Source organism: Muscardinus avellanarius, assembly GCF_963383645.1.
Source record: "Muscardinus avellanarius genome assembly, chromosome: 1".
Classification (NCBI taxonomy): domain Eukaryota; kingdom Metazoa; phylum Chordata; class Mammalia; order Rodentia; family Gliridae; genus Muscardinus; species Muscardinus avellanarius.
In genome coordinates this window covers 157981070-157996291 of record NC_137786.1, presented here as the reverse complement: position 1 = coordinate 157996291, position 15222 = coordinate 157981070, and the positions used below count along the sequence as shown (strand labels likewise).

At 45.7% G+C, this 15222-nt stretch overlaps 1 protein-coding gene across 3 annotated transcripts in view; it reads left to right on the top strand.

Moving 5' to 3' along the window:
- Window positions 1-15222, top strand: part of AMOTL1 (angiomotin like 1) — a gene marked incomplete at both ends in the record, with an annotated part of 170384 nt that overhangs the window by 112712 nt on the left and 42450 nt on the right. For all 3 annotated transcript variants that reach the window (XM_080711646.1, XM_080711644.1, XM_080711645.1), the window contains 3 exons: window positions 3811-4102; window positions 10903-11047; window positions 12298-12387. In XM_080711646.1, coding sequence (XP_080567772.1) covers window positions 3811-4102; window positions 10903-11047; window positions 12298-12387 — 527 coding nt within the window. The remainder of the gene's footprint in view (window positions 1-3810; window positions 4103-10902; window positions 11048-12297; window positions 12388-15222) is intronic.

Genomic DNA, 15222 nt, shown 5'->3' with positions numbered 1-15222 from the left:
GACTCTGGAATCAGCATGCCCATGCTCTTTTATATTCTTACTTTTTCTGGCTGATCTGTTCTTAATATTTTTCTAGTTACATACCGTGCCTTGTTTTCCTTGTCTAAATAAACCAACTGCGATACCTGTTTTATAAAGGTCAGGAATGAGATGATGCCTGGAGCAGTAGATACCACAGTGACTGGAATGTCTGAGGTGCTCAGCAAATGTTAGCCATAACAGGAAAATGTACTGGGCCTCTCATGAATGCTCCATGCTACGCTCTGTTGTTAGGGGCTGTGGCATGCAATGATAATAGCGATAAGAATCGGATAGCAGCTTGGATTTGTGCAGGACTTACTATGTGCCAGACCTTAAACATATTCCTTAGATCCTTTGGCAGCTATATGAGACAAGTGAAATTTAGTCCCAGGAAACCGAGACACAGGATGTCTAATAAGCTTGCTCTCTGACTTCACAATTGGATAGGGGAAATAGTCTCACAAATACATAATTACAGCATAAAAGTATGGTCATACATATTTCATAGTAAATTTCGCCTCTCACCCCCTTCTTCCTTTTCTTTTTATCACCATTACTAGGAAATATTTTCCCTAATGTTGTCCCATCAATAGCATTATCTCTGCAAGCCATGAACAGGCTGTTTCATAGCACTGGTATGACTTGGGGTGAAATTTTCCTGTTCTCTCTATTCTTTTCTCTCATTTACACTAAGCCCAGACCTGCCTTGCACAGCTCTTGGAGCCCACCAACGTGGTCTGGCTGAATTGGGGAGCCAGGGAGCGCTCTGTGCTCTCCCATTGACATACCACCCAGGATGGGGGGGTGGGGGTTGTTAGGTTGGGTGCATAAGCTGAGTCATGTGATAGATTGGTACCCTCTCCATGATAAAAGTTCTGGAAGCCCTGTTCTCCCATCTTATTAACTTGGCACATACACATTTTTTGCATTCTCCTACCATCACCACCAGCTTGGGCCAGCATCCGGAAGACCCTGCCATCTCATTTCTGCCTCTCCTCTCGGTTTTCCTTGTTACATAACAGCAAAAGAGGTCTGAGAAGATGGCCTGCCATTGATTACAAGTGACATCCAAACCCCATAGTTAAATAAATGTTGGAGGTTGAAGCCCTGCCTTTAATTTCCCTGGTTAGGTGGAGCCCTGATTCTTCTGAGAGCAGACCCATCCCTCTCTGCTTCCAAGACCAGCTGTGTCTTCCCCAGTTTGTGTACAGTGTAAAGGGAAGGATCAGGAAGTGGGAAGGGGCACCTGCCTTTCACTCAAAGGCTGTGGTATAAATTGTGTTGTTTGGGCTCTTGGGAAGATAACTTTTTATGGAAAACACACTGTAGGGTTTAGCCTATTTAACAGAAAGCCTATTTAACAGAAAGGACTTACCCAGAAACAGGTCTGTGCAGTTTTGGGTACATGTTGGTGGGATGTCTTGCAACCTTGTATGGAAGTTGGCAGTGTTAAGGTACGACCCAGCGGACTTTCACTCTTGTGATGAAGTTGAACCTCCAAGAACACACAGAATGACACGTATGGTCACACACTTCCATGTAGACATGGCACCGATTCAACTAAGTACAAAATGTAGGCTAAAGAGGAGGCTGAGTAGTTATGTACAGGGTGTGTAGCGAACAAGGAGAGATGGGTTGCTTCTCAACACTGACCAACGTTTCTGTCTGAAATCTGAGAAGGTGAAGCTCACACAAAAGGTGAAGCTCACTTATGAAATAAAGAATTTCTTGAGTTCTGTGACATTTCTGCTTGCCCGGGCAACTTAGGTGTCAGTTACTGTAGAATGAAATGGAAGGGGCTCCCAGGCTGAAGGCAAAATGAAGGTCTGCATATCCACCCAGTGAAGGCCAACATGACCCTTGTCAATTCTCCTAGAGTCTGACATTTAGTTGCTAACTGCTGACATTCAGAGGAATCCTGGCTGTGAGAAATGTTTACAAAAGAGAAATGGAGGCCAGTTAGGGCCAGAAACATTCTAACAAATAAAAAGAAAATATAGGGCCAGGTGAGAAAAACAAAGTAGTGCTGGGAGCTTTGGCTATGGATGACTACAAGTTAAAGAGGGTAAAATACGTGACTACAAGTTAAAGAGGGTAAAATACGTAACTGTCACTGATTGGAAACAGCTGGACCTCCAGAGGACTCTGCTCTTTGACACATGGTACTAGGGGTGTTTGTATTGCTGCTAATTCTTACACCTCACCTCCAGTTTCCAGATGGAGACCTAGAGGCAGAAGTCAACGAGAAAATCAATTTTCCTATCTCTGTAGAAGGGATGCATCTGTGGTTGGAGAACCAGACATCAAGACTATGTTTGCTATTTATACCTGAACCTATAAAAGTTGTTGGGAACTCATGGCTTAGTTGAAAGAAATTGCAATAATTCTTCTGATACAGGCAAACAGAATAGAGCAGAGGGATTCGTGAGCAGGTAGAGACAGCATATGAACATTCCTGGTTTCAAATGTAAGTGCCATTACCTGGAATTTGAGCTATCACGGCTAAAATTGGACTTGATCTCCAAACCTCAAAGCAAAACAAACCAGGAACCAGCTCCTCTGCTCAACTTTCTCATTTCATTAACTGGTACGCCTATCCATTTGCACAGAGCCCCAAATCTAGGAGTAATTTTTTATTTTCCTCATTTTCTTTCTTCCGATTTTTTTTTTTTTTTTTGGTGGTATTGGGGTTCCTGGAAGCCCTTCTACCTCCATGATACACTCCCAGACCAATTTTTTTATACTTTTTTAAAAATTTGGAAACAGGGTCTCTTAAGCCAGCACGGCTGGCTTCAAACCTGCGCAATGTCCTGTCTCCGCCTCCCAAGTACGGGGAATTCCAAGCGTGCACCACCATGCCCAGCTTTCTCCCGATCTTTGATGTATGCAAAACAAATCTGGAGTGCCCCATGGTTTCTTTTCTTACTTTGGCCCTGTGAGCCCTCTTCTTTCACACGTAGGCCACCCAGAGGCTGCCTCAATTGGCTCTGTGCATCCATCCTTGCTGCTGCACACTTCTCTGTGCACCACTCCTGGCACAGGCAGACCCTGTGGCCTTTGTGAGCACTCTTAGGGGACGTCTCCCTTGGCTCACCGAGGCCCTGCTGTCTCTCTGGCCATTTTTGACATTGCTCTTTGCTGGCTGTGCTCTGTACCAGCTTGCTTTCTTCCATTTGCTTCTTACCATGTTAATTCCTGCCATGAGCTCTGTACCTTAGCTGATTCCCCTACTTGGACACTTCTTTACCTCCCACCCAAACCACACCTTCATTCTTATTTATCATTCAGGCCTTAGCTCCAGCTCTGACTCTAATGTTTTTTGTGTATGTACATAAGGTGCTGGATTGGTTGCAGTGCCCTGAGCATGCCAGGCAAGAGCCACATTCCCAGCTCTGACCTCCACCTCTCCACCCCTCACGGGCTCCTTTCCTGACCTCTCAGTCTGAAGTAACTATGCAGTCATTCCTTTCTTGAAAGAGTACGTCTTGATTTTTGGTACTGGGCCTTGTTCTATTGCTTGATGGCTCACTCTCCTACAACTGAGAGCAGGGACCTAGTCTGTCTTGTTTGCTGTGTCCCCAGTAGCCAACACGGTGCTGACTGAGAAAGAGCAGAGCAAATACCTGTGGAAGGAGTGAGGGAGCCTGTTGCTCAGCCTGGGACTAGGAAGTCCATGTCCACGTTGACCTCTGACCTGGAAGTCAGCGACAATGCATCTATCCTGGGACTTCCTTCCTGCTCCCACCACTTCCCCCAGGGTCTGATTGCTGGTCTTTTCTTCCCTTGCAGCCGCCCATGCCAACTTCCGTTCCCATCCACCGTGCAGCAGCACAGTCCCATGTCCTCTCAGACGTCCTCCGTGGGCGGGCCACTGCACTCTGTCTCCTTGCCACTTCCGCTTCCCATGACCCTGGCGGCTCCGCAGCCCCCGCCCGCCGCCTCCCCCAGCCAGCAGCTTGGTCCAGATGCCTTTGCCATTGTGGAGAGGGCCCAGCAAATGGTGGAGATACTGACCGAGGAGAACCGGGTGCTTCACCAGGAGCTGCAGGGTTACTACGACAATGCTGACAAGCTCCACAAGGTATGTGACTTCCCGCAGCAAGAAGACGCACAGAGCAACTTCTCTGCAGAGCAGGATTCTTGGCCTGCTCATGGAATGTTAAATCGATGACTCACTTACCAGTGTTTAACAGTGTCCCTAGTGTACCAGGTACTATGCAAGACTTTAGGAAAACCAACATAAATTTGACCCAGTGCCTGCCTCGGAGGAGCTTACAGTCCAAAGGGGAGAGGGTGAGGGAGGAAAGCTCCCTCCTCTAGGAAAGTGTGCAGGGTCGCAGTAGGTACAATGGACATGGCCCTTGACCTTGAACTTAGAAACTAAGCAGGATTTCCCCAGTGGATAGCTCTGGAAGGGAGAACACAGAGTACATGGTGGGATGAGTCAGAAGAGATCGATTTTCCTTTAAATCTAGGAATCTCAGGAGCCTTGCAAGTTGATCCTGAAAGAAACGGCATCACAGGAGGGTCAAGAGTACATTTATTGTGTGGTTCCGTGCTTGCCACTCGCCAGGTGGGGAGAGGCTGAGTCATCCCAGCCTGCCTAGGTGTCATGGGGATGTCAGACTGTGTGGCAGCCCTTGTCCTTAGAGCTTTATGCTAAGAGCCAATGTAAATAGGAGAGTAACATCCGGCAAGAGTGAACTGTTGCCGACAGTGATTTCTTGGTAGCTCACACATCAGTATCTCATGTGCCACAGGGAGGATGGAAGAGGAGAGGAGGACAAAGGTAGCCAAGCATTTTAGGGCAGGAGAGCCACAGGAAACTCCAGTTTCATTTCTGGGGCAAAGTGGCACTCGAGGTAACAGTGATCGTATGAGTCTAAATGCCTGGCTGTGTCCCTGGCAATAAGGGGCTTTGGTGAGGGGGGGAGGGGGAAAGCAGGAATATCAACCCTACCCAACTCTCAGAGCATTGTTCCTCTGGCTCCCTATATCTCCTATATTTATGGTCTGGCCGAACAATTTAGGGTTCATTATTTGGTACTGATTTCACAGGTAAAACCAATCTATTTGCTGCTCATGCTTCAGTGTTGTGGACCCCTTTGATTTCCCGAGGGCCGGGCATGGTGGATTTGGTACTGCACATGTTCGCAGACAGAATCTGCCCTGGCATGTTTGTGTAGAGCTTCCACTGCAAGAGGCTGGAGCCTGGAGTCAAGACCAGACTTGGCTGGGGAGCTCAGCTGCCTTTATTGGAGGGAAAAGGAGAGCCACAAACACATGGGGCTGCCTGGGGGTTGCAACCTCATTCCCACCCCTGCTTGAACCCTTATAGGTTGGGGCACTGGCCTGCAGTCTCCTTCGTCAGCCAGTAAGTGGCCACTCAGGCCCCAGCTTGCCTCTAATACCTCCTGGGCCAGCTTCTTGGCATTGCCTAAAAATTGGGAAGGGCCAAGTCAGCATTTCAGGGAAACAAATATTTCCTTCTTCTCCCCAATGAAGCTTCGTGGCAGACGTGTCCAGGAGCATTGCTTCCTACCTGAGGGCAGGATTTAATGCTGGGTCTCCTCACGTGAATACTGTTGAAGAGTTACATGGATGGTGCAGAAATACCACTGGTTTTTTAAGGGGTGTGTGTGTGTGTGTACCCCTGCTTTGGGTGGTCCCACAGTTTCATGTTGTAGGTACCACACCATGCCTACAAGTATCGTCCCATCTGGGAGCAGCATTGAGAGTGCTTTGGCTCTCAGATTCATTTTAAGGGCAGAACCAAAATAGATGAATCTTTAATTGCAGAGCTTAGCTTATGCATCTCATGCCAGGAACACAGCAGAAAAGAATGACTAAATTCAGAGACTGCCAAAGCCCAGCCTCGTACGAAGGCCCTGTTTCCAAACAGGCACAAGGTGGTGGTTATCACTGCTAATGTTGGAATGATGGTTGAGGGACCCTCAGAAAGAGCTGTTGTGTTAGTATTTTCTTTTGGTTACTCATTTTGCTTCTTTTTCCTCCTTGTTTCCCTAAACCTTAATTAAAGGGACAGAGTTTCCAGCAGGACCAGACTGTGTACTGTTGAGTGGTTGACCTCAGAAGCCATCAGGGTAGAAGGACACTGGGAGGGGAAGGGCAGAGCGTTTCAGTTACCCCAGGCTTGCATTAGTAAAGACACTCTCCTTTCGTAAGTGAGATGGTGGTGGCTTTGATGCGGCGGTCTGTGGCATGGACAAGCAGCTTTTCTTTGGTCCTGTGCAGCCCTGAGCAGTGCTTGGGAAAGCCTGTGCCTGGCACTTGGGACAGAGGTTTTCTGAGAGCCCTCTCTGCTCACTGCTTTTATGATAGCAATGCCAGCAGAAGCTGTGCAGGGCTTTCTCCTGTAGGACACCAAGTGCCTGTCCAAGGCGCAGCCTAACGCTCCCTGTACCTGGCTGGAGGAGGGCAGGCAAACCTGACTCTCCCTCTGCACACCGAATCCAGAGCCCACGTGGCCCTGATGGTTTTATTTTATTTTATTTTTTTATTTTATTTTATTTTTTTTTTTGGTGGTACTGGGGTTCCTGGAAGCCCTTCTACCTCCGGGCTACACTCCCAGACCTATTTTATATTTTTGAAACAGGGTCTCTTACGCCAGCGCGGCTGGCTTCGAACCTGCGCGATCCTCCTGTCTCCGCCTCCCAAGCGCGGGGATTACAAGCGTGCGCCACCACGCCCGGCTAAGCCCTGATGGTTTTAAATAATAACCAGGTGTCCAGCCTTCCCTTCATCGTTGACAGTGTTGGGAGATTAAAGTGTTCTGGATGTGGAAGGTCTGAAGAAGAAGGCGTGTCTGCCCTAAAGGAGTGTACAATCAGCAATAAAAGAGCTTTAGATTTAAGAGTGTTAAATGAGTCTTGTCAGACTTCCCATCTTGTGCTTCATATCTATGAAGGGAGGCTATTTATTTTGTCATTTTCTTGCATGTGTGCTACTGGAAATTGAACCCAGGAGTACTCTACTTCTGGGCTATAACCCTACTATTATTTATTTATTTATTTATTTATTTATTTATTTATTTATTTATTTAGAAACAGGTCTTGCTAAATTGCTAAGGATCTCTTAAGTTGCTGAGGCTGGCCTCAAACCTATGATCCTCTTGTTTCAGCCTCCCAAGTACTGGGATTATAGGCATGCACCACTGCACCAGGCTAGGCTATTTATTTTTTCATTGATAGTAGAAGACCTCACTAGTGGGTATTACTACCTACCCTTCAGGAAAAAAATAATTAGGACACACACTTCCTCAGTTGAATTACAGTCTACATTTCTTTAACTTCCCATTTTTAGTCATAGCCCTGCCCTCTGTAGACACGCGGAAAGAGACTAATCTTTGTCCACTGCTATAGCCATCACTTCTCACAGGAAATGCTCCATCCTGACTAGACCTTTCCCTTTCTCCCTGGGCACCCAAAGCACATAGCCAAGTTCCAATTTTTTTTTTTTTTAGTTTCATTTTTAAAAATTTTATTGGTGCATTGTATTTATACTTCATGATGAAGCAAAAAAAAAATTGTGTAGACTTAAATGCACACATCATCCAGCCAGCCCCCACCCAGTCCCCACCCCACTCCCTCCCCATCCCTCCCTCTCATGCTTGGCTTAGTGCTTGACTACGATATGAATAAGTACATCCTGTGCTTTAAAGAGTTTCCTTCTCCCCCCCCATCCCCACAGTTAGGCTGCCTTGTTTGCTCCTCTATAGGATCTCCTTTTTCACCTGGAGTTCCTCCTATGACCCCTTTCACCTTAGCTTTCACGTATTAGAGAAAGCATCCAATCCCTTACTTTTTGTGACTGACTAATCTCGCTTAGCATAATGTCCTCAAGATCTATTTATTTCCCTGTAAATGCTGCAATTGTGCTTTTTTTAATGGCTGAGTCAAATTCCACCATGTACATATCCCACAGTTTTGTAATCCATTCATCTCAAGTGCCAATTCTTGATTGTTTCAGCTTTTGAGATGATAAACTATGGCATGGAAGGATCCTGAAGTTTCTTTCTACACTGGGTAAAGAGAAGTTTTCAGTGAAATGAAAGAATTCATGGTCAGATATAGTTTATCAGATCCCAAGTTTGTTAAAAATGTACTAATCAACACAGTATTTTGATCATGGGCGAGATGCATTTGTATCATAGTGAGGGCTCTTTCTGCTCTTGAGGAGTTTATAGTCAAATTAGAGACACAAAATATGTGTGCACATCAGAATTCTGGTGAGGCAAGTAAGACAGATAAAGATACTATGCAATCAAATCCCGGTCATCCTGGGCTGCAGAATGAGCGGCTCTGTCATGGTGGGTGTGGGAGCTTTGTCACCTTCAGCTCTCTGAATGACTAGGAGATGCTCTGTGGTCTTGAGGGGGACTATCCCTGCGTATGCTCAGCTGTCCAAGGACCAAGGTCCCTTCTATGGACAAAATTATCATAGACATGGTGAAATGTTTTGGAGCCGACTCTTGAAAACAAAATTAAAAGGAAGGAACATCCTTTGTGGTAGCACTCTGAAGAGGATTCAGGACATGCTATTCTCTGTGCCCTACTACATTATCAACAATTCATGACCTCTCTGGAAGAAACAAAGTCCTTGTGGCAGTGAGGGGGTAGTGGAAGAGCCAATTCTCCAATAAGGAGGCCTTAAGGAAAATAACATGGTACCAAACGGGCCTTAGTGTCTCATCTCCGCCCCCATTGGCTGCCCCTAAGCGGAAGCCCCAGGGTTCCTCAGCCTCATCTTTGGCCTCTTCACAGACAGTCATGGATCTGCTGTAACCTCTGGGGGCACTGGCCATGACTTTGTATCCTTTTTAAAAAAAGATTTTGGCTTCCCTGCACTAGTACATCTCCCTAGTTCTTCTACCTCAGCCATCCACCAGGGTGACTGCTGCTCATTCTTGTCCCCCTAATCTGTTAATTTCCTAAATAGCTCTACTCTATGACCATCCACCATCTGTTTGTTGGTGACACCATGGCTGTTCTTCTTTCAGACTGTATCTCCACCTACCAACTGGAAATCTTTGATATTCTGAGGAGTCCTCAAATATAAAATATCTAAAGCCAAATTGGTTTTCTTTCTCTGGTAAACTGTTTCTCTTTTCACTTATTTTGGCTAAGTCTACTCCCATCTTTAAGCAATATCTGTGTTGTCTTTGATCTCTCTCTTCCTTCCTAGATAAACCAAGCCACCGAGACCCATTGATTCTACTCTTTAGTGTCCTTGGGATTTTTCCTTTTAGTTGTCCTAACTCATGTCCTTATCATCTGTCATTTGCGATTTACATTAGAGTCTTACCTGGTCTCTTTCCTCAATCCAGCTCCATCCTTTAGATTTATCTCAATACAGCTCTGATAATATGCTACTCTTATTACTCATCCCTCCCAAGTTTTCCCCACCTCTATAATCCTCTCTTGCCTGCAACTTCGAGTCCTTCCCCTGGCCCCGGCTCAGCCTCTTCCACCTTGCTGTCATCCCTGGACGACCTGTCATGTCAAAGCCATACACTTACTTTCGTAGTGATATGCTTCGGCTCATGTCCAATCTTCTGCCTAAAATGCCAAATCCCTTTGACTTTCCTTTTCTGTCTGGCAAATTCCTGTTTGTCTTGAAGAGTTTTAATTTTATCTGAAATCTTTTCTAAAGAAACCCCTTCTCACCCCTGTAGAATGCATCCCTTTTTCTCCAGGCATTGGCTGTTTAGACTGTGGGCTCTAGAGGCTGGGAGTTATCTTCTTATGTTGTAAGCAGACAATCAATATCAGTTAGGACATGTGTTATTTGCAGGTGTCTCTGCAGGAGTTTTCTAATCTGGCAACTGGGGTTCAGAAAAGAGGGTTCCTGGCCCCCAGTGAAATTGCTGTCCCGTGCAGAGTACAAACATGGTCCTGGACGCATGGTGCCAGCGAGGGGCGCGGGTGCTTTCGCCCCATCGGCTTTGCCTCCGGATCCGGCCTCCGCAGCAGCCCCTCATGCTTCCAAGTTTGCAGCCCAGTCTTTACCCTGCATCCTGCATTTGTGTTGCACAGTAACAAAATGGGATTAATTGATAGCCACTTCTAGAATATGATTATATTAGACTCTTAACACTAATAGCCATTTGTTACAGATTTTTAAGTGCCAGCCAGAGGTTAAAGGCTCCTCCAGTTACTGTTTTCAATTTAGTGAAATACAAAAACAGTTTTAATGCCATGCCTTTTACTTCCTGCCTATAACAAGGCTTTCTGTGGTATATTTGCATATACTTAGGTACAAATCCATTATTTCTTTATATAGATAATTTTGTAGATAAGGGGGAAGTGGAGACAGGTAGAAGGGTTTCTGGGAAGAGCACTGTGCTTAGGGTCTGGAAGTTTGGGTTTGGGTTGTAGAGCTTTAGTGGTTCTGTACTTTAATATCTTCATCATGTTAAATGGAAATGATGATAATAGTTATAAATAGCATATAATTGGTCTGAGGGAGACGGGGGAAAGCCCGCCAAGTGCTGTGTGCATGTATGTCGATATCACTATGAACTGTATTATGTGAGACTATAATGCACCAATAAAAGTATAAAAATAAAATATAAGCGGTCTAACTTCTGTTTAGATTCTGTTTCGATATCTTGCTGATATTGGTACAGAGGGACTTTTAGAAGGTGACGTCAGCGGGTCTGACTAGACTTATGAGCTTCTTATTTACCGGATCCTAATGTAGCCCTGGGCGGGCAGATGTCAGTAGTAGATTTAGTAGATGTGAAACTTGAGATCGAGAAAAGCTGCACTGAAGATACAGCCTTACGCTTGGAATATTACCAAATCAGTATTACTAAGACGCCAGCACGTATGTCACTTTAATACCAGTTCTTTCTTGCAGTTTGAAAAAGAACTGCAGAGAATTTCAGAAGCCTATGAGAGTCTGGTCAAGTCCACCACCAAGCGGGAGTCGCTGGACAAGGCGATGAGGAACAAGCTGGAAGGGGAGATCCGGAGACTTCACGACTTCAACAGAGACCTCCGAGGCACGCCACCTTCTGCTCATGTTCTCTCTGCCCTAAGCTACCAGTGCGCCTAACAGCCTGATTCAGGCCAGATTGCTTGGCCACAGGTTCTATTCTTCCTGCACTAGAAAATCTTATCAATTCCATCCACCTGGAGAGGGAGGAGAGGGCTGCTCTTTTCCTCCTTGAGGGTTGTAGGCTTCAGGGTGGAGCCAAGGGGTGACAACCTGCCTGGCCTGCATGCAACTGTGGGCGTCTGCACATAACTCCTTTCTACTTTTAGAGCGCCCATCAGTGATTGACTTGTGCCTGTTTGGGGGAAAATATTTAAAAAGACCAGTGTTGGATGCACAGCCCTTTCCACATCAGGCTGAATCACTCAGCATTCTTTGGAAGCTAGCACCTCACTTGCCAGGTGTGATACAGAAGACAGAGCAAGGCAAATGTTCCTTTTGGGGAAAGAAAGCCCACGGTTGTGAAATGCCATACATCATTCCTGAAAAATAGGATCCACCCGCCATGCCATGAGATCTTGGCAACCTCTCACACGCACAGTGGTTTAACTTGCAAATTTTTACCTCGTTTTGAGTCAGCCAAGCCACTTTTCAGTGTTTTCCTGTGTCCAAACACTCAATGTACTAGCAGTTGCCAGGAGCTGGAGCCTACCTTTTGTGTTACTACAAGCCCTTTTGTGTTGGATAGCATTTACATCCAATAAATATTTGTTGAGGTGGGTTATTTAATTGTATAAAGAGATACGAAGTGGTTTGAGCAAACTGAACTCACTGTATACAGTCTTCATCCATTAGGTCATTTTGACTTTTCTTCTGGCATTTACTTATCATTTTTATTAATTGTTTGATTCTGAGCTTTAGATAAGCAGGCACTGGCTAAAGTATAGGGCTGATGGTCAAGGTTAGACGTGGGCTGGGTTTGAAGGTATATAAACTAAAGCTCTCTGGGAAGACTTCCTGGCAGAGGTCTGCTGGCCTTGGAGGCAGGGAGGCGGCTTCTCTCTCACCATCCTTAGCTCCCTGCTGCTGGGGCATACTCTTTGGCATTGGATTGCATAAAGAGAGTGTGTGGCATAGGAAAGCTTTTCTCCTGACATTTTGGAACGCAGTTGCTGTTCTCCCCCAAGAGTTGCTCAGTTTTGGGCTCCTGCCTGAGCATCTCTTCATATCCAACTCTTGGCACCTGTTCATTTCTCTGTGGGATGATCACTTCAATCCATACGCTTTTCTTTTTAATCATTTCCTCGTTGTTCGTAGATCGCCTGGAGACAGCCAACAGGCAGCTGTCCAGCAGGGAATACGACGGACATGAAGACAAAGCTGCGGAGGGGCATTACGCTTCCCAGAGTGAGTTTATGCTTATCTGTCCCGCAGCTGGGGTTTTTTTTTTTTAAAACTGTAGGCTTGAGGGAAGAGTTATATCAGTTTGAAGTAGGTTTTGTGCTGCTTGCTTTTGTTTGTTAATTTAGCATAACAAGCATTGGCCTCAAATGAACTCTGCTAGAGACAAAGCTGAGGCCAACATATTATTTCAGTGTTGCTGATTTTTGTCCTACAGGTTCTCTCTGTTGCTGTATAATCCCCTCCCAGGACTTAGCAACCATACAGTGTTTCCTGGCACTTGCTACTTCAAATAAATAACAACTCTTTTTCTCTAGAAATGGGAAAGAGGGGAGCCGTGTAGTTTGGATCTCTGGACAGGTCAAGTTGTTTAGATAGGCTGCCTCTCCTCAACTTATAATTCATCTAAATGACCACACTATCATCTCCATGCATGATGCTCATTTTCAAAAACCACCAAACCCATTTCAGCCAGGAATGATGAACATTGGTTTCAGAAGCCTCTCTACTTATTTGGAGAATATTTTATTAATTTTGCCAAAGGCAAATAATAGAATTAAATGGGTTTTTAAAAATATTTTTATTGGTGCATTGTAATCATACATCACATTGGAATACAAGACTTGAGAGGATATACAAGCACACATCATCCAGTTAGCCCTCATCCAATCCCCATCCCATTCCCTCCCCCTCCCTCGATCCCATGCTTGATTGGTGATTATCTTTGATACATTTGTTTACATACCTCCTGAGTTTTAAAGAGGTTCCATCCTCCCCCATCCCATACCCTCTGATTGATCACCTTAATTGCTTTGCTATAGGGCCCTTTCTATAACTCGACCTCCTCCTGTTACCCCTTTCCTCCTAGTTTTTGCTAATTAGGGGAAGCATCTGGTTATTTTCTGTGATATTTCTCTGTGCATGCCGCATTGCAAGTTCCGATCCCACTCTTGACGGCCTCAGTAGTGGCCTGGCCACCCGGAGGACTCTGATCCAGACCTCACTGGCTCCAGCACCGGCCTTGCCTCATGGGAGGCTCCGATCCTGGCCTCGCTGGCACCTGCACCAGCCTATCCCTTCGGCTGACTCTGATCCTGGCCTCAGAGGCCCCAGCACCAGCCTTGCCTCAAGGCAGGCTCCAATCCCAGCCTCGCTGACCCTGGCACCAGCATAACCCATCGGCAGGCTCCTATCCTGACCTTGGGGGACCCAGCACCGGCCTTTCCTCACGGCAGGCTTCGATCCCAGCCTTGCTGGGTCCGGCACCAGCCTTACCCCTTGGCGGGCTCCAGCCCAGGCCTCGGAGGCCCTAGAACCAGCCTTGCCTTACGGCAGGCGACAATCCCAGCCTCGCTGGCCTCGGCACTGGCCTAACCCATTAGCAGGCTCCAATCCCAGCCTTGGACGCCTCAGTAGCGGCCTTGCCTCACAGCAGGCTCCAATCCCAGCCTCCCTGGCTCCGGCACTGACCTAATCCCTCAGCAGGCTCCAATCTCGGCCTCAGAGGCCTCAGTAGCAGCCTTGCCTCACAGCAGGCTCCGATCCCAGCCTCGCTGGCCCCAGCACCAACCTAACCCCTCGGCAGGCTCCAATCCAGGCCTTGGAGGCCCCAGCACCGGCCCTGCCTCACAGCAGGCTCCAATCCCAGATTAAATGGGTTTTAAATAAACCATCAGTCAAGGTTTGAATCTCTGGAAATCCATTGCATAAGCCAGAAATTTAAAAATCCAACTGTAATCTTTAAAGCTGTTCAGAAAATTAAATTTGTTTCATAATTCTCAACATCATGAGTAAGTACTTACAAAGTGTAGATGACCCAAAGTGACAAAAGTTGTGTTTGGGCACTAGACATCTGTCTTGTGATCACAGTATTCTGATGTGTCAGCTCTTCAATGCAGCCCTATATTTTAAAAGCTGGGGATAACTGGTTAAACTTTAAATTTTAATACTATTTGATTGGGTTTAACTTTCTATGTTTCCCCCAAATTTACATATGATCACATTCTAGAATTTTTAGCCCCCTCTTTGTTCTTTAAATTCTGTTTATGGAAAGTGGGCATTCACACTGTCTAGGGCTATTCCCCTAGAACCCTTTGTAGGTAGGGATCTTGCAGTAGGCAGTTGGCCTTAGAGCAGATTCACATGAAGAGCTCTGTCAGCACTTGGAATCACTTGCTTTTCTAATAAAACTTATTTTTTCTTATGGATGTGGTAAATTTACCACTTGGTATGAGCTTTCATTTGAAAGGTCATGTGCATTCTTTGAATGCAGGACTTTTGGTGCACTGTTTTCTCACATCGTAATGTAATTCAGAGTGATAGGGATATACATGCACATGGCACTCACTGGGTGAGCTTCCCGGGCTCCCTTCACACTCCTTTACATGATATTAAGATTGACATTGATAATTTCACAATATATGTAAGTGAAGAGTTTTCTTCATTAATTCCCCTCCTCCTCTCACCCCCTGAGGCCACTTACATCACTCCATGTGGTTTCCCCTCCTTTATCTAAAGCCCTTCTTGTATCCCACTTACTCCCTGGCTTCCATATATGAGAGAAAACATATGACCCTTCACTTTCTGTGACTGGCTAATCTCACTTAGCATAATGTTCTCCAGGTCCATCTATTTTCCTGCAAAGGATGTAATTTTGTTCTTCTTTATTGCTGAGTAGAATTTTATTGTGTTCATATCCCATAATTTTATAATTCATTTATCTGTTATAATTGATTTATCTGTTGATGGACACCCAGGTTGGTTCTATGATTTGGCTATTATGAATTTGTGCTATTTATGTATCACTATAATAATATTCTGATATCAGTACCTTTGGAAAGA